Here is a 20,429-nt window from a genome sequence, read left to right as displayed (position 1 = left end):
AGAGGGCAGCGTCACTGGCCCTCATATGTGGGATCCGAACCGGGGCCCTCTGGCGTCCCAAGCCAGTTCTTAACCATCGCGCCACTCTGCCGGCCCTGAGCAGGAGTTTTAACCAATTACCTTTACTTTATACATTTAAGATATTAGTTTATTCCTTTAGTGCTTCGGTCAACTAACTCATTTTAGAAAGACAGTTTCAGGTCCAGGAGAATTTTTCTGGAATAATTCCAACTGGCTTTATTAAGTCAAATATTTATTGAGCCTCTATTATGTTTCAGGCTCATAGCCGCACAATCATGGTGGTATGTCCTTAAATATCTTGTGTTTTCTTTCTTGATAGTAAAATCATCACTCAACATTTTATAGTATTAATGGTATCAAGACTGTGTCTAGGACCAAAATATAAATAAGGAAAACAGTAAAACCATATGAAACTTTATTTACAGGTCACATACCATGAAGTTCAGATTATTTTAAGTAATATTAATAGTTTCTTCTTTACCTGTGAGGATAAGATAATGGTTTATAGGGAGTAAGGTAAAGGTAAGAGCATTTCCTGAGAAAACTCATTTTATACCTTTGTTATTTATTTATATAGGAGTTTAGACTGAGATCTGGATTTAAACTCTTTTGGTTCAGTAACTATGTCCAGGGAGCAGTGAGCCAAATGAGTACCACACAGTTTTGGGGCACAGCTGCCAGTATGTCTGAGATGTGACCTATTTCTGACCTGTGTCCCTGGCATCCTTCACCTGGTAATGCTTCCAAAAGAGTCCTTTCGGGGGAGGATTACAGCCTCCTGAGAGGCACAGCACTCAGTCCTGGTTTATACTTTCTAGGGCCTCGGCAGCTTGGGGATTGGCCCAGAAAGTCCCTGGACAGGTGGCTGCACACAGGAAGGGCCAGGGCCGCGCACCGCTTGGCGCCTTGCTTGGTATCCACACTAGGCTTTACAACGAGGCCGTGCTTTTGGCAGCCGTTCCACATTAGTCATCCACTGGTCCTTCCATTCTTGCTATGCGGCAGCCACTGTGCCAGGCACATACAAAGAGGACGGTGATACAGGTCCCTCTCTGAGGCGCTGCAGTCTAGGAAGGGGAAACAGCACAGTCGCGTGTTACAGGTGCTGTGATGGAATTACGTGTGTGTGTGAAGGCGATGCTCTGGGTCCAGCTCTAAGGAAGGGCTTCGTAGAGGACATTGTAAGGCCTGAGCTTTTATGAAACCACAGAGCATGGGTGACGAGGGGAGGGGAGGCGCAGACGGGCATCTGAGTAGTGACAGATATTTCTCTGAAAAAGTAGATGGGGTGTTAGCATAGCTTGACATCTATCACCCCATTCGCCACCAGTATTGAGTTGGCTAGTGAGCTAGTTAGAAGGATTTCCTCTCTCTATTCCTTGTTCCATATGCATTCTTCGTCTCATGTCATCTTCCCCATGAAGCTGTGCTTCCTGGTGAAGAGAGACAAAGCAGATATCTCTGGAGAAAGTGTGTTATGGAAAAGAACTGAGTTGGGGGCACGACCTGACCTGGGCTCTGGTCCCAGTTCTCCCACTAATTAGCTGTGTGACCTTGGGCAGGTCACAACCTTTCTGAGGCCCGTTCTTCAGTGTAAAGTGAGAGTAAGGATTCTCCCATGGCCACCCCACAGGATTACGGGAAGGCCCAGTGACACAGTGCATGATCTGTTAGGGCTTCCAGAGTGCTCTGTAGATGGGCACAGTCTTCCTTTTTTTCTTCAAGGGTTTATATAATACTTAGTTAACTTCCTCCTTTAAAGTGCATTCAGATGCATGTACAATAATTTGATGCATATAACACAGGTCAAACTAGGCAGAGTCTCGTTTGGTATCTAATTGTATAAATTCCTTTCTCATTGCCCTGCATTATAGCCGTATCAGTTATTTTTCCATTATATGGCCATAATTGATGTTAAAAAAAATTCTTGTGGAATCTAATTTCTACTTCACCACTTAGAAAAATTATTATTTATGTCACTTCCTAAAGGGATATTCTTTGTTTGCCTTCATTGGGACTAGGAATTATGTACTTATTTTTCAACTTTGTTTTTATAGAATCTTTAATGACTTGCTGCTATGGGAACCAACAGCACCTTCACCAGTAGAAACGTTTGAAAACCTTTCATATGGTATCGGGCTTTCAGTAGCCAGTCAACTGATCAATACCTTCAACAAAGATAGTTTTAGCCCATTTAAATCTACAGTTCACTATGGTAATATATTTTAAATTTGTTCTAATATAAATGCCTGGTTTATCAATAAAGTAGGAGCTTTTTCAATTGATGGATTTAAAAATGTTTGATTTTTTTAATTTATAACTATTATTTTATAATGTCTTTCAGTAATTTATAATTCCCCACTTCTGTTTATTGAGACTACTGTTATAATTGAATATGTTCCCTTTATAGTGATAGTATACACATTGCCTGAAGTTCAGTAGTAAAATGCAACAACATAGCAAGTACGTTTTTATTGTCCTGCCAGATTCTTTGTAAAAAGTAAACAGGTTGTATGGTAAATAAATGCTGTTGTGATAATGGGTAGGTTGCTATTTTATTTTACAAGCTGTCGGACCCCTGTAACTGTGACATTTATTTCTCATAGATGAGGAAAGTGGATCTGAGGAGGAGAGTTTGCAGTATTTTTCTACTGTTGATCCCAACTATCGTTCCCGTAGGAAAAAAAAACTAGACCCTCAGAGCAAGAACTCGCAGAGTTTCCTCTCAGTTCTCCTGAGTATTAATCATGGATTAATGGCACTGTTTACAGATGTAAAGGTAAGGATTTGCAAATGCAAAGTGTTTTTTCAAGTGTATTTTGTTTTCGAGCTACCATGATATACACATCCAGTCATCAAGGTGGCGTGAGGCTGTTTCAGTTTTCTGAGGCATGCCACAATGACAGCAACTTGGAAATTTAGCTTTTGTTGCAGGTCAAAAGACAAACATTATATATATCTTATTTTGGGAAACCTGCTGTTTCTGCTCTTGAAATGGTCGTAGTAATTTGTCCATTACACAGTAGGAGGATGAAGTACAGGAATTCATTTGACAGAAAAGGCCCCACAGAGCATTTAATTACTCGGTGTTTAACACCACCATGTTGGATGGTCAGGAGTCAGACCACTTGGCTGCAGTGTGAGAGTCTCCTCAGCTGAGAGAGGAAGGAGCCTCCCTGGGTCATTCTTACTTTTCTGCATTTAAATAATGACTCTGTGTTTTCTGATCTTTATTAGCAAGATAATGGAGAGCTGTTGGAAAACAAGCATGGTGAATTTTGGTTAGAGTTCAATAGTGGTTCGTTATTTTGCGTGACAAAATATGAAGGTTTTGATGACAAGCACTACATCTGCCTTCATTCTAACAGCTTCAGTCTATACCACAAAGGTAGGACAAATGTTAAACGTGTGTTTTGTTCATTTCTGTTTAGACGTGTTTAAATTTTGCTTAATAAAGCAAATCTATTGAGAACAGGATTCTGGTATTAGAAATTATTTTCTGTGGGGTGTTCTGATAACACTGGCAAAGTAATACTGTAAATTAGGAGTTGACTGTATGTTCTTTTTTTTACAATAACTTTACTGAGATGTAATTGACATATTGTACAATTTACCCACTTAAAGTATACATTTCAGTAGTTTTTAGTATTTCACAGAGTGTGTAACCATCATCAAAGTCAACTTCAGAACATTTCATCAACCCCCCCCAAAGCCCTTCCATCCCCCCAGCCCTAAGCAACCACTAATGTACTTTCTGTTTCTATGATGTACTCCTGATGTTTCATATACATCGAATCATATACTATATGGTCTTTTGCAACTGACATTATGTTTTCAAGATTCATCCAAGTGTGTCAGTATTTCATTATTTTTTAGTGCCAAATAATACTCCATTTTATGGATATACTATATCTTGTGATCCACCGATCAGTTGGTGGGGCTTTACATTCTTCTCTCTTAAGCAGCGTTTTCTGTTGTAACAGACACGGAATTGACCATTCTTGAACACATTTCCTGTGTTACCTTGTAAATAGACCTGAGATCTTGCACATTTTTATGCTTATCAGATTTTTCTTATTAAATTTAATTTTCCCAGCATTTTAAATATTTTTTTTTAAAGTTGGATACTGCCAGTCATGCCAGCATTAGTAGAGAGGTATTGTTAATGAGTTGGTTCTTGGTCATTTTGCCTCCAGAATTATGTTATATTCAGTGAAGTGTGTGGATTTTTGTTTTCAGTTACAGAAGTCCGTGAACTAATTTCAAGTAATCATTTTGTTATATTTCTACCTCACTGGTAATGTAGGCATCGTGGATGGAGTGATTCTTCCTACAGAAATACGCCTGCCCAGTTCAACCCACCCACACTGGTTGGAACCTACAATTTACGCCTCTGAAGCAGATGGCCTCAGTAGAGCTGCTTCTGACGGGGTTGGAGGAGACACTTCAAATATGCTCTCTGTTGCAGTTAAAATACTGTCTGATAAGTCAGAGTCCAATACAAAGGTTTGTGCTTTATACTCTTATATCATTAAATGCTTGCTGTTGATTTGATTATTTGCTAAAATGATTCCATAAAAGACACATTTATTTTCTTAGAAAAGTGTCAAGTTTTGAATTGGAGGGCTGTGTAGGTGATGAATGTAATTCCTTGTGTTGCTCTAGGAATTTCTCATTGCTGTGGGCCTGAAAGGAGCCACTCTCCAGCACAGAATGCTCCCTTCTGGCCTGAGCTGGCATGAGCAGGTAAGAGAGCTGTCATGTATGTGTCCATCGATTTTTTTTACTTTATATATATATATGTACATATAACGTACATACTGATCATAAGTTCAGCTCAGTGAATTACCATGAAGTAAACACTCGTGTGTAACCAACCAACCAATCCCCTTTTAGGTTAGGAAATAGGACATTATCACCACTCCAGAATGTGATTGATTTTTTTACCTTTTTTACCTTAAAGTTTGGTCCCTAAGCATTTCAAAGAAAGTTATCCTTTATGTCATGAAAAGGAAGGTATTCTGGGTGCCAGTGTCTGGCACAGAGGAACAAGAAATGACGTGTTGGACTTGCATTTATGACCCTATATTCTTTAAGTGCTGTAATTTCAGAATTATTCTGTAGGCCAATAACATGGTTGGAGGCATTTATAAGGATTTCTGTAATTAATTTCCAGTCTGATAACTGTATATGGTTAATGAAGTACAGTTGGTTGTGTTTCACAGGAAACTTTGGGTTAACTCTTCTTTATGTGAGAATGAAAACAAGTCTACTGGATCTTGTTCATATTCCTTAGAAAGAGAAATCTTTTCTTTGTGCTGGGAAAAAAATAAATTATTTTAAACTTGAATGTTTTCAGAAAGCTTTTTTCATAAAAGCAGTTAGATTCTGTTTGCCTGTCTGTCTATCTATCTATAGACAAGTGAGAAGATTTCCTATCTGTACCTGTAGCTATCTATATCTGTCTCTGTCTGTCTGTCTGTCTCTCATCTGTACAGTGGGAGAGATGGTTAGTATGAACACTGAACTGGCTGTAAGGGAGAGATTTAGCCTAACCTTGTTTGCTTAGATTAGAAATACGTGAGAATAAATGTTGGTGAGCATGACTGGTTTTCAGACTGAGCCAGATATAAACTAAGAACTTCTCCCAGTGGTGGATTAATAGAAAACCAGATGGATAGTTTTAAGCAGTGTTTAGGAGAATGTATTTTTTTTCAAGAATTGCTCCAAGCAAATTAATGTGAGAGTGTATTATACACACTTGGTTAGTTTCACAAAATATGATTTTTCTAAGGTTTTCTGTAGCATTGCAGTTGTTGGATGGGCCTTTTTATTTCAAATTCCAGTTTTGCAAATAACTTTTTGAAATGAATTCCTTCAAAATGATGATTATTTTTTTCTTTTAGCATTATGAGTTTCCAATAAATAGTTGCTTTTTCTGTGAGATATTTTGTTTTACATTGGTATTAATGATATATCAAAACTTTTTTTTCTTCTAAAGCAGGGCATTTTATATTTTTGTGATTATAGATTTTATACTTCTTGAATATTGCTGATGAACCTGTTCTGGGATATAATCCTCCAACTTCATTTACAACTTTTCATGTTCATCTCTGGAGCTGTGCACTTGATTATAGGTTAGTTCACAAATGGAACGAAATAAAATTTTATTATTTAAATATGTACTAAGTTTTGGAAAAAATACAAAATTCATTAGAGTTAAGGTTCAAAATGCTCTTTAAAGGGTGTTTCTGTTGTTGCAGCAGACTGATGTTCTGTTGTTTCTTTTTGATATCAGGCCTCTTTATTTGCCAATCCGATCTCTTCTTACTGTTGAAACATTCAGCGTCTCCAGTAGTGTTGCCTTGGATAAATCATCTTCCACTCTCAGGTACCTGTGTGAAATTCATTGTATACTAAAGGCAGCTGTTCAGAACGTACTGACTGCTACTTACCTTAACCCTTTTAGTAAAGTCTTAATCTTTTGTTAAAATCAATGTGCTTTTACTACTTGTTATGTCCTTTATCCCAATTTTCAATTTTTCTTTCTCAGATGATTCGTTCCATCTCTTCCATTCATTACTATATTTCATTTTTAGGGAGGAAATGAATTCTTGAGATTTTTAGTTTACTTATTAAAATATGTACACAATTTTCCCATAATACCTGATATACTTTATTTTCATAATTTAAACATTTTGAATTTGGGCACCTATTAAAAAAAAACTATTGAAAATTTAGAATTAATTTAAGCAGATGATTTAATCTCATTTTTCACACCATTTAAATATTCCTAGCACTTATAAACAGTGAGTTTTAAAGAAATGTTACATGACATTTGTAAGTTAGAAGCTGCATATGACTCAAATAATATGTCATGTGGCATGTATTTGAGGTTAGTTTTTTAGATGTTGATTTTATCTTTTTTTCCTCAGAATAATCTTGGATGAAGCTGCTTTACATCTGTCTGACAAGTGTAATACTGTCACTGTAAATTTGAATAGAGGTAAGAGTTAAAATCTGCACTATATGAATGCTAAATGAGCATTTGTGTTTGTGAATATTTTAATATAAGATTTTTGTGTGTGTGAATATTTTAAAGCATTTTAACTCTGGAATAATGCCAGTGAACTAAGGATTTTATTAAATATCAGTTTGAAGTTGTAAAGTCATTAAGTGCATCAAATTACATACACTCCACTTAATATAAAACAAATTTGTTTCTAACTAAAATAAAGTGAATTGTAGGATTTTTGTGGATGAAACTATATTTCCGTTGCATTATAAAAATTTGTAGCACTACTTGCCATGAATTGTAAAGACACACTAGTTTTATTAGGTGTTGGTTGGATCAGCATTTTTTGGAAGCTATAGTCAGACATTTATTTTTAAAATTTTAGATTATGTTCGTGTGATGGATATGGGGCTTTTGGAATTAACCATAACTGCAGTCAAGTCTGATTCTGATGGAGAGCAGGTAAGTTATTCAAATAAATGGAAATTTTTATTTGTCTTATTTTTTATAGGAGAGATGAAAAAAATATTGACTTTACTGTAAAATTATTTTTCTACTTACCTAATTTTGGTCAAAAATAGATCAAGTATTTTAAAATTAAGATTGAGTATTATAAATACGTATTTCCTATGACAAGACACATTGTCATATTATATTTTATTCAATGTAAACCTGTGCCAGAAAAAGAAATTTTTGTCTCATTTGGAAAACATTTCATCCTCTGTTCCCGTATCCTGTCCAGACCGACTCGCGCTTTGAACTACACTGTTCCAGTGACATTGTCCATATCAGAACTTGCTCAGACTCGTGTGCTGCATTAATGAATCTCATCCAGTACATTGCGAGCTATGGGGACTTACATGCAGCTAACAAGGTGGACGTGAAACCTGGAGCCCCGCAAAGAAAGACAAAGGTACAGTGGCAGCACCACTCATTAGAGCTGACTCACCCCCTGCCCCATTCCAGCCACACAAGGGACATGGTCACGTCAGTGACGTCCCAGGACAGTCATGAGGTAGAAAAGAAGGTGAAAAATCTTCTATCTATCCTTTACCTTCAGAGTGAAGGGGTCTGGAAAGGCGATTCCATGGGACTTTTTGGAAAATCATTCCGCTGTTTGATAGTCTTTGTTTCAGAACCTTCAATCTTCTCAGCCAACATAATACTTTTTTCCAGACTTAAGTTATTTTCGTCTGTCCTCAGGGAAAAAAGAAAACATTTATCATGTAAGAACTTCGTATGTAAAAATGCTTAGAAGATAGATGGCAGGTGTCAGTATTGTTACCAGAAGACTTATTTATATAATATTAGCCTACGCATTTGTCATCTATCATACTATCCAGTGTTCAGTAGACTTTGCCATATATGGCTTCCTTTAACCCAGTGTGATGCAGAGGTTAAAGATTATTATCTGTTTTACAGACGAATCAACTAAAACCCTGAGAATTTAGGCAGTTTGTCCCAATTAGTAATAGAAACGGCAACAAAAGCCAGATATTTTGATTCCTGGTTCGGTGCTTCCTTATGTCCACAAGTATCGTCTCTGCCCCATCTTATGTCCAGATTGAACAATGTCCAGTTTGTTCAGCGTTTTTAAACTTTTCAGTGTGTTTTTGTTCTTTTTCGTGGCCTCTTCTGTGAACAGAGTTTTCTTAGGCTGTGGAGCATCTAGTGAGGGTCTGACTGGCCTTGCATTGCCTTTCGTTCAGGACGATCTCGTGCTGCATTTGTGTTACACTCCCGCTTTTGATTCCTTACTGCTGGTGATTCTCTTCTTGGAAACATTCTCCACTTTATTAAAAGTTATTTTAAATTGTTCCGATCGAATTGGATGTTTCTAGTTTAGAGTCATGCTCACATTTAAAAAGCATGGTGTGGATTTAATGAATCCACAGTTCACTAACCAAAATGGCTATGCCTCAGTGCTGGAATTGAACCCCATGAATCCCCATTGGGAGATTTCCCCTCTTGTGTATGCCCTCTACTGTCCTGAGGTATCTCTTCATCTGCCAAATGAGGCTCTGACCTGCAGTGACTTTGTCTCAAAGGTGCGGAAATAGTTACAGCCGGATTTGAGCAGATCAGACTACAGAGCAAGATCCCCGCTCCCCCAGCTTTGCCGCAGTTGTTTCCACCTTGCCTCTCTTCTAATGTGTTGCCTCTTCGAGGTTCCAGTTCCCCATGCTGGTTTTGAGGCGATGACACATTTATTTCTATTTGCCAGTAGTTGTTGTTGGGGTGATGATGAACCAAAAACTTTAGATGAAAATGCAGCAGCTGCTGGGCAGAATATAGAAAAATGAATATGTTCTTCTTTCTGGTGTATTGCCAAATGTAGTCTATTTCTGGGACAAAATAATGTTAAATAGTTTGCTTTTTAGAGCCCTTTCAGTTATTTAATTAATTAATTTTAAAGATTTTATTGGGGAGTTGGGGGAGGGGAACAGTGTTGGGGAATTGGGGAAGGGGAACAGACAAGTTGCTGTCCTTCAGTCTTATTTGTGGAGGGCGCAGCCAGCTCAGCTCCAAGTCCAGTCACCGTCCGGCCGCCTGTGGGCAGCTCGCGGCTGCTCAGCTCAAGGTTCAATCTTAGTTGAGGGTGGGCGTAACCCACCGTCCCATGCGGGAGTGGAACTGGCAACTTTGTTGTTAGGAGCACGTGAGAACCAGCTGAGCTATCCTGCCACTTGTTGGTAGCTCAGTGGCAGCTCAGCTCGGGAGCAGCTCACTGGCCCATGTGGGAATCGAACCGGTGACCCTGTTGCTCAGAGCTTGTGCTCTTAACCAACTGAGCTACTCGGCCGGCCCCTCAGTTATTTTTAATTAGGTATTTTGACTGCAGGTAGATCCTGGTGGCCGATCATCCTCACGAGGTCCAGTACTTCCTGAAGCAGATCAACAAATTTTGCGTGATTTGATGAGTGACGCTATGGAGGAGATCGACATGCACCAAGCCACTTCATCTGTAAAACCACAGTCTAATGGTAAGACAGACCGGGACTTTTCTTTGCAAGCACTGATGTTGTAGCCGAGGTTTACGTTATTTGCATTCTTGTAAATTCTTCAATGAGTAACTTATTAAAGAAAAGACAAGCCGGAGTTTTGGTGGATATTTATTAGCCAATCAGCATGTGTTTATTGAGTGTCTAGTAGCTAACTACCACTGGCCCAGGTGTCGTGGGGGATACAGATTGCAGGGAAGACAAAGCCTATGCTTCCTGGTGGCTCGTAGTTTAGTAAGACAGACTGGCAGTAAGCCAGACTGGGGCTAGTACTCAGAAGGATTCAGACATGATGTAATAAAACACTTCCGAATGTGCTATATACTCTAACTACTGTTCAGAAAGGATTGGCATTGGCTCATTAGACTTGAGTGAAAGTGAGATGAATTGACTTTTAAAAAGTGGATAGGAATTAGGTATGTAGAGGGGCGAGAGAAGGTAATCTTGGCAAGGCCATTAATATCAACGGAGGCTTGGACAAAGGCATGCATGAGCCTTACTGATCTAGCAGCTCAGGCTATTACTAGAACAAAAGTTCCCATCTTGTTGGAAAGAATTAGACAATAAGGTTGAATAAGCAGGGAAGAGCCAGAGGTTAGGGAGCCTTGAAAGCCAAGTGGAAGCATCTAAATATTTTGAAACACCTATTTGAAAAATATTTGTTTTCTAATTGCTTGAATTTAGCTATTTCTACATGTTGTGTAGTCTTAATTTTTTTTTTCTTTTTTAAGCTGAGCCATCCTGCCACCTGTTGGCAGTTCAGCAGCTGCTCAGCTCGGGCTGGGCATCAGACCGCTGTTGCTCAGAGCTCAAACTCTTGAGCGAGCTCTTAACCAACTGAGCCACTTGGCCTGCCCTGTGTAGTCTTAATTTTTAAAAATTATTTTGTGTTCTAAAAGTTTAGCTTTAAATGTTGCTTTCATTCTAATTTAGAATAAATTAGAACTAAAGAAGCAAATGGGAACCTTTAGCTTCCTATGAACCACATTATTTGTAATAAATTCTATGCTACACACTGTGCACTTATAAGGATGTATAAGTTCAAGGTGCTGCCATAGAAGAATTTAAAATCTAGCCTGTGAGCCTCTTGAGGCTAAAATGTCACTTTATTTATCTTAGTGTTCTTAGTCTCTATCAGTGTTTAGTTTGAATGACTGAATGGAGAAAGATTTAGTGAATCTAATATGTAATATAAATATATAAAAATGTGTGTTCACGTAGAGATTTTGGTGCACATGCACTCTTGTATGAATTTCATATTGAGAGAACTACCTGAGAACAGGCTCTCATGTGGGTATCCAGCACCCCAAGAAGTAGTCTTTTTGTGGCTTGGGGGGTAACTTGAAGACATGTTGGGCAACTGTTTCCTTCACCCGGGTCTGTAAGCAGACATTTCCTGCAGTTTTAGGGGAGGCACTGCTGTCTGTAACCAGTTTCCCCTCACCTTGCAATTTTGTCCAAGAAGTGTCCTCCAGAGCTCCACTTACAGGACAGGATTGTCAATATGAAACTCTGGCTAAAACCAAACTCCAGTCAACACTAACCAGCTACTGCCTAATTCCTGAGCTTCTTTAACATCAAATAGCTAAGAGGAGACTGTAACTTTGAGGCCGTCATTTACTCTTTTCTTAGAGAACTTCAAACTTATTATTAGTCTTTTTATTAATAGAGGGTAGTTGTAAGGAAAAAAATGAGATACTGCAAGTGAAAGCACTCAGTGTAATGTATGTCTGACATACGATTAAAATGCTTACTAATTGTCCCTGTTGATGCTTCTGAATGTGCCAAACTGAATGCCTAATCTTTGTACCCAGGCGCTGTGGATGAACAGTCTCACCCTCAGGAGCCATGCTGTTCAGACCTCTTCCTGTTTCCAGATGAGAGCGGGAATGTGTCCCAGGAGCCTGGCCCCACTTACGCCTCATTCACCCACCACCTGATTAGTGACACAATGACCGGTGTGCCCACTGAAAGTGACGACTTTTGCATTCTTTTTGCACCAAGAGCAACCATTCAGGTAAGAAACTGATAACATAATTGAGGCCTTAAGATAGTGTTACAAATTGAATTGACCAAATGGTACATGAAAAGATTCTTTAGGTTTTGTTAACTCTTTGCAGTGCAGAATGACTTTATTTTGTGATTTACTACAATGCTTTGTAAATGTTTGTTACACTTTTTTATTCCTGTGGCACATCTCTCAGAGACTCAGAAAACAATGCTCTTTACTCACACAATTTCCCATATAGATTATTCAACTACAGATGTCGTGTGTAGTAAGGTAACTCTTCAGGTTGAAATTAGATGGCAGAAAGGAATGCTGCCGAGTTGCTAGTCCAAAAATTGGGAAAGGTCAGATGTGGTTTCTGTGAATGCTGGTGATTGGTGGACATACGTAATTTCCATTCTAGAATCGTGCTACGTTTAAAAAACATGGTGTGGATTTAATGAATCCACAGTTCACTAACCAAAATGGGTAAGCATTGGTGCTGGAATTGAACCCCACTGAAAATGAATCATTACTTAATGTATATATGTATTAAACTGCCCAGTGGTAACTTAGTAGGTGAGTGTATTTATTTGACTAAGTTCTGGGAAATTAAAAAAATAAAAGCAATCATATTCAGGATAAGCTCATTATTAGGGACATGGTAATTCAGTCAGCATGTTGAAGTATGTCAGATTTAGAATGCAGTATTGACTTTGAATTAAAGAACTATACTCAGACACACACACACACACACACACTCAAACACATACACATGCGCACATACACATACACTACATCTGTGCCTTTTTTTATTGTCCATCAAATAGTAAAAGCCAAATTGAAGACTGGTACAAAATCTTAATGGAGTGATTAACGTAGAACAGAAAGAGAGTCCATTTTGTGGTTAATAATGCAGAATATCTTATGTGATGATTGTGTCATACTTATCCCATTTTATATATTGAAATTACTAAAAGAATGTAGAATCAAGAAATCTGCATGAGATATACAGCATAATCAGTGGTTTCTACTGAGATAAGACAGTATGTGTTACCTGTTTATTTTAGGAGAAGGAAGAAGAACCAGTTGTAAAAATAATGGTCGATGACACAATTGAGATAAGAGACAATTATTTTAGTCTGCCCATTAAGAAGACAGATACGAGCAGAGCCCCGCTACACTTGCCTGTGCCTGTGGTCCGGTATGTTGTTAAAGAGGTCTCTCTAGTTTGGCATCTTTATGGAGGAAAGGATTTTGGAACAGCCCCTCCTACGTCTCCAGCTAAAAGTTACATGTAAGTTAATTTTTACAGAAGTTTATTTGGCAGGCCAGTGTACTCTTTTCATAGAAAGACGCATAGCATTTATCATCTTAAGAATTATTAATAAAGTAGTATTGAAAACCATGTAATTTAAATGTCACTTTTTAAATGTTAGTGTTAAAGTTTTGCATTCTGTAAACTTATTTGTAGTGTTTGTATTTTCACTAAAATGGGGTGACTTGAGTAATTTCCATTCAGCATAATTTTTTGGGTACCTCCCAGATGCCAGAGCCTGTGGTGGAGGCCATTCCCTGAAACCGATGTGACTCAGACCCTGCCCTCAGCTCCAAAGGGAGAGACAGTTACGTGAGCAAATGAAGGCAGTGAAATGTGTGCGTCAGGAGGCAGGGGCCATGCGTGCCCCCAACCTCTGGCATCCGCTGGGCCCCAAGCACAGAGCCGATGCTCCCGGAGTACTTGTTACACGGGTGCATTATTCAGAAGAGAACCAGATAGAGGGGCTGGGTACAGTGGGGCAAACTTCTCAGTGGGTGGGGAGGAACAGACAAGGCTTCATGAAGAGGTAACTTTTGGCACCGCATTGGAGTGACTTTCTGTTTTAAAATGAATTTTTAAAACTTCCGAGTTCACTATACTTCTTTTCTATATTCATGGGGATTTCTAGGACTTGTACTCTATCAGGGGTTTCTGAAGTAATCAGGGACTTATAAGGAGGTCTCATTTCCAAAACTATGCTGTCATACAAACACCAACATCACAGTCAGTTTTTTCTGTTTAGCAAACAGATGATCGCCATAATGGCAATAATGAAATTCGTGTTCTCAGTGTCCCCAAAGTATAAAGGAGGTGGTTTGGATTTATAGTCAATTTGTGGCAAGTTCTGACTGTTCTGTAATCTTATTTTCTCTTTTCCTCTTGTTATTTTTTCTGATGTCATTCATTACCTTTCTTTGAATATGCCTTTAACAAAAGTTTTTTTTATTTTTTTAATTTACTTATAGCAGTCCCCACAGTTCACCATCTCACACACCCACAAGACATGGACGTAATGTGGTATGTGGGGGAAAAGGAAGAAACCATGACTTTTTAATGGAAATACAGTTAAGCAAGGTAAGATGGCATCTTGAAAAGAAAACTCCCCAGAAGCAGGAGCACTGGTGGGGTCCATTAGAGCCCCTCCCATGAGCAGCGTCAGAGTCTCCTTGAGGGCCTGTTAAAACACCTGTTGCTGGGCCCCTAAGTTTCTGCTTTAGGAGGTCTGAGGTAGGGCCCACACATTAGCATTTTTAGTGAGTTTTCAGGTGATTCTGACCCAGCTTTTCCCAGGATCACACTGGGGAGCCATGTCCTGGAGTATCTACTGGGAAGGTCTGCCGTTGGATAGCATGTATGTCAGGTCCTTCGTGAGCATCTAGGGAGCAGCAGGGCCAGGCCGCCAATGACATCACATGCAGCTTCTCTGCGATTGTGCTGTGTCATATTTTAGGGTGCTTAACGTGGAAATATCATAGTGATGTCAGTTCCATATATGTAATTGTATCCTTGCCCCCTTTGGAACTTGAACCCTGCTGCCACTGATTTATTTTCAGGCGGTTTCCTAGATATGTAAGATGATAATTTCATGTCTTATTCCTATTGAAGGTTTTGATTGAAAAGGGTAGGGATTTTACCAAGGTGCAATAAGAGACCTTGGTCAAGCTTTTCCTCCTGTGGTGGAGTACATGTATGTCAATAGATAAGCGAGCAAATGAATGTTACGTTGTTCTCCGAAAGTGGAATTGAAAGCTGAGAATTCAAAGAAAGTGATGAGTGGTGTTTTGCATTGTAAAGAGAAAATCTAGTTTACATAGAATGTAAAGACTGCTCTGTCTTTCTTCTCCGTGCCTGTGAAGGTGAAGTTTCAGCATGAGGTCTACCCGCCCTGCAAGCCGGAATGCGACTCCAGTCTCTTAGAACACCCAGTCTCCAGGCAGGTCTTCATCGTGCAGGACCTGGAAATTCGAGATCGCCTGGCAACATCACAAATGAATAAGTTTTTGTACCTGTATTGCAGTAAAGAAATGCCTCGAAAAGCTCATTCCAACATGGTAAAATTTAAAACTTTATGGTTTTTGCTATTTGAGTTTTAGAGAAAGTGTTTTTATCATATCTAACTGCAGAAGATTTACATTGGGGAAAATTACTGGATATTTTTTCTAAATTTAATATGAAAATCCATTTAAAATATGCTGCTTAAATTTTTATGTTTTAAAAATTATTTTGCATGTCACTTCTTGGGTCCATTAAATGCAATTTCCAATATAAGGATATTGAGGAAAACTGGAAGTCCGTAGTGATCTGCACAGAATGTTTAGTATTGCTGGAAACGTTCAGAGTTCTAGCACTGTTTAAATTTTAGTAGAATAGAAATGATTAGCTCAGGACTCTCAGAAGAAAATGTCCGAAGCTGACTTTGGAATGTAGATCTGTGGATTATCTTCACCGCCAGCAGACGCCTTTGAGACCGCAGGTATAACATTATATGCGGTTTTTTCCTCCAAAGAGAATCCGTATCTTTCATCAGATTCTTGAGGGAGTTTCTGACCCAAAAAAGTTTGATTGAGGCTTTTAAGGAAAGACGATAAACAATTCCACTTTTTGTTCTATAAGGGAATAGAAATGGGATATTTTATTTTCTTTCATTTTTCCTTTTTTAAAATGCAAACAAGGTCACAATATCATTGGGGAAAACAGATTTTTCTCTTTCTTATCTTGTAGTTGACAGTTAAAGCCTTACATGTGCGCCCAGAGTCTGGCAGGTCGCCACAGGAGTGCTGCTTAAGAGTGTCGCTCATGCCACTTCGCCTCAACATTGATCAGGTTCGTTCTGCAATCATAACTCGGGATCCTGATGAAATACATGGCCCACGTTCAGAATGAGAAACTTGATTCAGTAGCATTATACGTTTATTACTTAACTTTGATGAAAGTTGCATAATTGAAGCAGTCTCTTGCTGGTAAGAACACGGCAAATTCATTAGGTGTTTGGAATCTGAACTGTTGGTGAGTAGATGCTCTTAGATGTTATTTCCTACTCATTGTCCCTGTGACCTAGCACTTGAACCTGCTTCTTATCCTGTAGTTCTATGTACATGCCCCTAATGCAGATATGCAGGTATTTTCAGAGAGTATTAAAGGAACCCCTGGTATATTTCATTTAAAAAATAAAGGATTGTGTCTTAATCACAGCCCCTGGGAGAGAATTCCTTCTGCCCTGGGTAAAATGACAAATTAGTAAATTGGCACCTAAACAGGTCACAACCAACAGAGATTTTTGGAAAGACATACTTTCTCATTTTCTAACAAGCACCCCATAAAATTATTCTGGGTTTTGCTTTGACCCAGAGAGCTGTTTAAAACATAGTTGGTGCCTCTTCTACAAACTTTACTCAAGGTGTATGGAATCCGATGCTTTGTGGTAGTACAGTGTAGTGAAGAGCACAGGCTTGCAGCCAGACCTGGGTTTAAATCTCACTTCTCCTTTCCTAGCTGTGTGGCTTTGGGTAAGTTACTTAGCTTCTCCAAGCCTCAGTTTCTTCATTGGTAAAATGGAGAAATAGTAATACATATAGCATCATTGTTTTTAAAAAATGAGAGTTAAATGAGATTTAGCTTGGTGCCTGGGACACAATGTTAAAGATAAAAAATGTTTATACCAACTGAAGAAAATAAATGGAGTTTTTAAAATAATCTGCTTCTGGAATAACAAAACCCTCTTGTTATGCCTTAGTCAGTGTGAGTTCAGGCTTGGAAGCAAAATTGTGTGGGGTGGCGTTATTTGTTCACTTAAATAATATTGACTGAGTAATGTTGACTAATTTAAATAATTAACAGATGCTTCAGGAATAAACTTAAATAATATTTATACTGTAAACAAAATATAGGCATATCTCAGAAAAAATGTATTATGAAGAGCAGAAATTTAGCACAACTTTGCATTAGTATTTGTAGTTTCCGAGCTGGGTAAGACTTACCCATTAGTACTTAGATTTATGCTTTCTCATTATGAGAAGACTATCTTTTGATACCCATATTTTAATTTAATTTATCCATACATTAGTCTAGTAGGAACATGATGAAGGATTTATAGGAATTTGATCTGTGGAAATAACATGTGAGGAAGAATTTGAGCAAGATACATCTTTGTGGTGTGATGTTACCAGACTTAGCAAGTCCAATTTTCCTTAATAGATTTTTTTCTTTAATATTGAATTTAATTTCTCATTTAGAACTATAAAGCATTATGTTTGAAAATGGGGAAATATTAATTTTAGAGAAAACAGTCAGGGAAATAAATGTTATGACTAAACTGAGGAGGAATGGAAAATAACTCCCCAAGATAGGAAGCCTAGGAAAACAAAGCCAGGCAACAAATACATAAGCCTCAATGAGGTATATTACTAATCACAAAAATCCTTTCTCATTTGCATCTTCTAAGATTGACACCTCGATTTTGAAAAAGCAAACGGTCATCTGAATACAAAACCAAATATTTGTGTTTTTCATCCTTTTTTGAAAACAAATCAGTTGATGAATGATAATGCTTTGACTAATATTTTTCTTACTAAGCAAACCTCTGACTTTATCTTAACTGAATCATACAGAGCGAGTATGAAAGCAGCACATTGTTTTCTCATGGTTTAAAAAGCTGCACTGCTGTTGAAGTTCTGTCCAGTTGCCTCCAAAGCTCAGCGTGCCTGTAGGGTAGGCAGGAAACTCGGCAGATGGAAGGAGCTCCCTTGAGGGGCGTAAGTGATGATGCAGGTCATAGAGGCTGGCAGCTTGCGATCCAAAATAGGAAGGGGCCGGATTTCCTGACTCTCCTGTCTAGTGTTCGTTTTATATAGTGTTGTGCTGCCTGGAATCTGTGGAGGGAGGATAGGTCAGGGAATTCCAAAACAGTTGCTGAATGCAAACCTCGTCCCAGGTTCTGTACTAGGATGCCACGGGTACAAAGGTGAATAAACGTCCCATCCTCAAAGGTCTCTGTGTAGTGGAGAGACCGACATCAAACATGACTCAACAGCTGTCTGTGGTGAGTACAGGTGATCACGATGGGCAGAGGATGATGTGCCCCAGCAGAAGAGGGCTCCCAAGCCAGGCCGGGAGTTTGGAAGAGTGAGTGGGGATCAGGAAAGGCTTTGGGAGGAGGTGACACCCCAGTGGGGCCTTATGGAAGGAAGTGGAGTTAGCCGCGTTCATTGTTTTGTAAAGGCGCTGAGGGCCTAACTCTGGCTGTGAGATGAGATGAAAGGCCACGCGGGTAAGATAAGTCAGTGCTCAGCTGAGGCTGGGAATGATGGATGTGCAGCAGGACCAGTTGGCACACTGGTTTTTCAGCGTCACTGCTTAATTCCAGGGTAGGACATCAAAAGTAATTCTTTTAGCACTGTTAACATCCGTTACCATAGGACCTTAAAGCTAGAAATAACTATTTTATGGGCATATTTTAGCATAAATGATAAACCAAATTTTTTAAAATTTTAGAAAATTAATAGTATTGAGGTATAATTTGCATATAATAAAAAGCACAGGGCTGGCCGAGTGGCTCCAGTTGGTTAAGAGTTGGCTTAAGAGTGCTGAGCAACAGGGCCGCCGGTTGAATTCCCACATGGGCCAGTGACGCTGTGCCTGAGCTGAGCTGCCAACAGGTGGCAGGATGGCTCAGCTGGTGTAACAACAAGATTGCCTGTTGGATGGTGGGCTATGCCCACCCGCAACTAAGACTGAACTCCGCACCTTGAGCTGAGCTGCTGCCCGGATGGCTCAGTGGATAAGAGTTCTTAACAACTCTTGTTAACGCTCTTAACAACAAGGCTGCTGGTTTGACCCCTGCATGGGATGGTGGCTATGTCCACCTGCAACTAAGACTGAACACAGCACCTTGAGCTTAGAGGCCATGAGCTGCCGACGGAAAGCCAGATAGCAACTGGCGCTCTCCACAACGAAGACTGAAGAACAACAACTTGGCTGGTCCCCTTTCCCAACACTGTTCCCCACTCCTAATTCCCCCAATAAAAATCTTAAAAAACAAAAACAAAACAAAACACAGATTTTAGGTGTACAGTTTGAGCTTGACAAATACATACACTTGAGTAACCACTACAGCAATTGAAATATAGAACATTTTCTGTACTCAGCAGAGTCCCCTCATGTCCCTTTGTAGGCAGTCTCCATTCACAGCAACCGCTCCTCTGATTCCCATCCCCACCGACTGGCCTTCCCGTTCCACAGCTCACATCAGTGGAACTGGATATGGCTTCCTCGCCTCACATCATGTCAGATTTGTCTGTGCGGTAGCGTGTATCAGCAGCCTGTTGGTTTTATCCACAGCTTACTTATCCATTTACTTATCTATTCACATTTAGGGTGTTTTCTTGTTTTTGGCTCTTACGACTAAAGCTGTTATGAAATTTGTGTACAGGCCTTTTTATGGACATATGTTTTCATTTTTCTTGGGTATTATAAACAGAATTTCTGGGTCTTAGGGTAGATGTGTGTTTAACCATCATAAGAAGCTGCCGAACAGTTTCCCACCATGGTCCTACCCTTGTAGGTCCTCACCAGTAATGGATGAGAGCTGCAGTGCTGTTGTCTTTTTAATTTTAGTTAATCTACTTAGTGTTCATTGTGGCTTTAACTTGGATTTCCTGATGACTAATGATGCTGAGCATCTTTTCATGTGCTTATTCACCATTTGTATATCTTTTGTGAAGTGTCTGTGTGCTGCTAGTTTTAAAATTGCTGTTGTCTTGTTGAGTTGTAGAGCTTAGCATAAACATCAAAATAGAAAACTGAGAGAGCGTTTTGAAAAGCTAATGATTAGTATCCCTTTGTTGCTTTGTGCATTTGTAAGAAACCAGTCTCTTTAATCCTTTTTTAAGAGCACATTTATACCTAAATTTTCTCTGCCTTTCTGAAGGCAGTCATGGAGTCAAAACGTTTATAGCAGTAAAATATCACCATCTAGTGGCCAAAGAATAACATTTTATATACTATTAACATTGTTAGCATTTTATTAATGTGTACTACTTGGGATCTCTCCCCCTCCCTCCCTCCTTCTCTCTCTCTCTCTCTCTC

At 39.1% G+C, this 20,429-nt stretch overlaps 1 protein-coding gene across 4 annotated transcripts in view; it reads left to right on the top strand.

Annotated features, from left to right (window-relative positions):
- The window catches only part of ATG2B (autophagy related 2B), a 67,503-nt gene that overhangs the window by 32,138 nt on the left and 14,936 nt on the right, over nucleotides 1-20,429 (top strand). For 3 of the 4 annotated variants that reach the window (XM_019642482.1, XM_019642480.1, XM_019642479.1), the window contains 16 exons: nucleotides 2,079-2,236; nucleotides 2,628-2,800; nucleotides 3,259-3,409; nucleotides 4,328-4,527; nucleotides 4,687-4,767; nucleotides 6,052-6,158; nucleotides 6,320-6,412; nucleotides 6,957-7,027; nucleotides 7,422-7,498; nucleotides 7,779-7,949; nucleotides 9,879-10,020; nucleotides 11,853-12,055; nucleotides 13,096-13,322; nucleotides 14,312-14,420; nucleotides 15,203-15,397; nucleotides 16,068-16,169. In XM_019642482.1, coding sequence (XP_019498027.1) covers nucleotides 2,079-2,236; nucleotides 2,628-2,800; nucleotides 3,259-3,409; nucleotides 4,328-4,527; nucleotides 4,687-4,767; nucleotides 6,052-6,158; nucleotides 6,320-6,412; nucleotides 6,957-7,027; nucleotides 7,422-7,498; nucleotides 7,779-7,949; nucleotides 9,879-10,020; nucleotides 11,853-12,055; nucleotides 13,096-13,322; nucleotides 14,312-14,420; nucleotides 15,203-15,397; nucleotides 16,068-16,169 — 2,260 coding nt within the window. The remainder of the gene's footprint in view (nucleotides 1-2,078; nucleotides 2,237-2,627; nucleotides 2,801-3,258; nucleotides 3,410-4,327; nucleotides 4,528-4,686; nucleotides 4,768-6,051; nucleotides 6,159-6,319; nucleotides 6,413-6,956; nucleotides 7,028-7,421; nucleotides 7,499-7,778; nucleotides 7,950-9,878; nucleotides 10,021-11,852; nucleotides 12,056-13,095; nucleotides 13,323-14,311; nucleotides 14,421-15,202; nucleotides 15,398-16,067; nucleotides 16,170-20,429) is intronic. The other variant, XM_019642481.1, reaches the window with a different exon arrangement.

The sequence above is a fragment of the Hipposideros armiger genome, unplaced genomic scaffold (assembly GCF_001890085.2).
Source record: "Hipposideros armiger isolate ML-2016 unplaced genomic scaffold, ASM189008v1 scaffold_69, whole genome shotgun sequence".
Lineage (NCBI taxonomy): Eukaryota > Metazoa > Chordata > Mammalia > Chiroptera > Hipposideridae > Hipposideros > Hipposideros armiger.
This window is presented reverse-complemented; position numbering and strand designations above follow the sequence as displayed.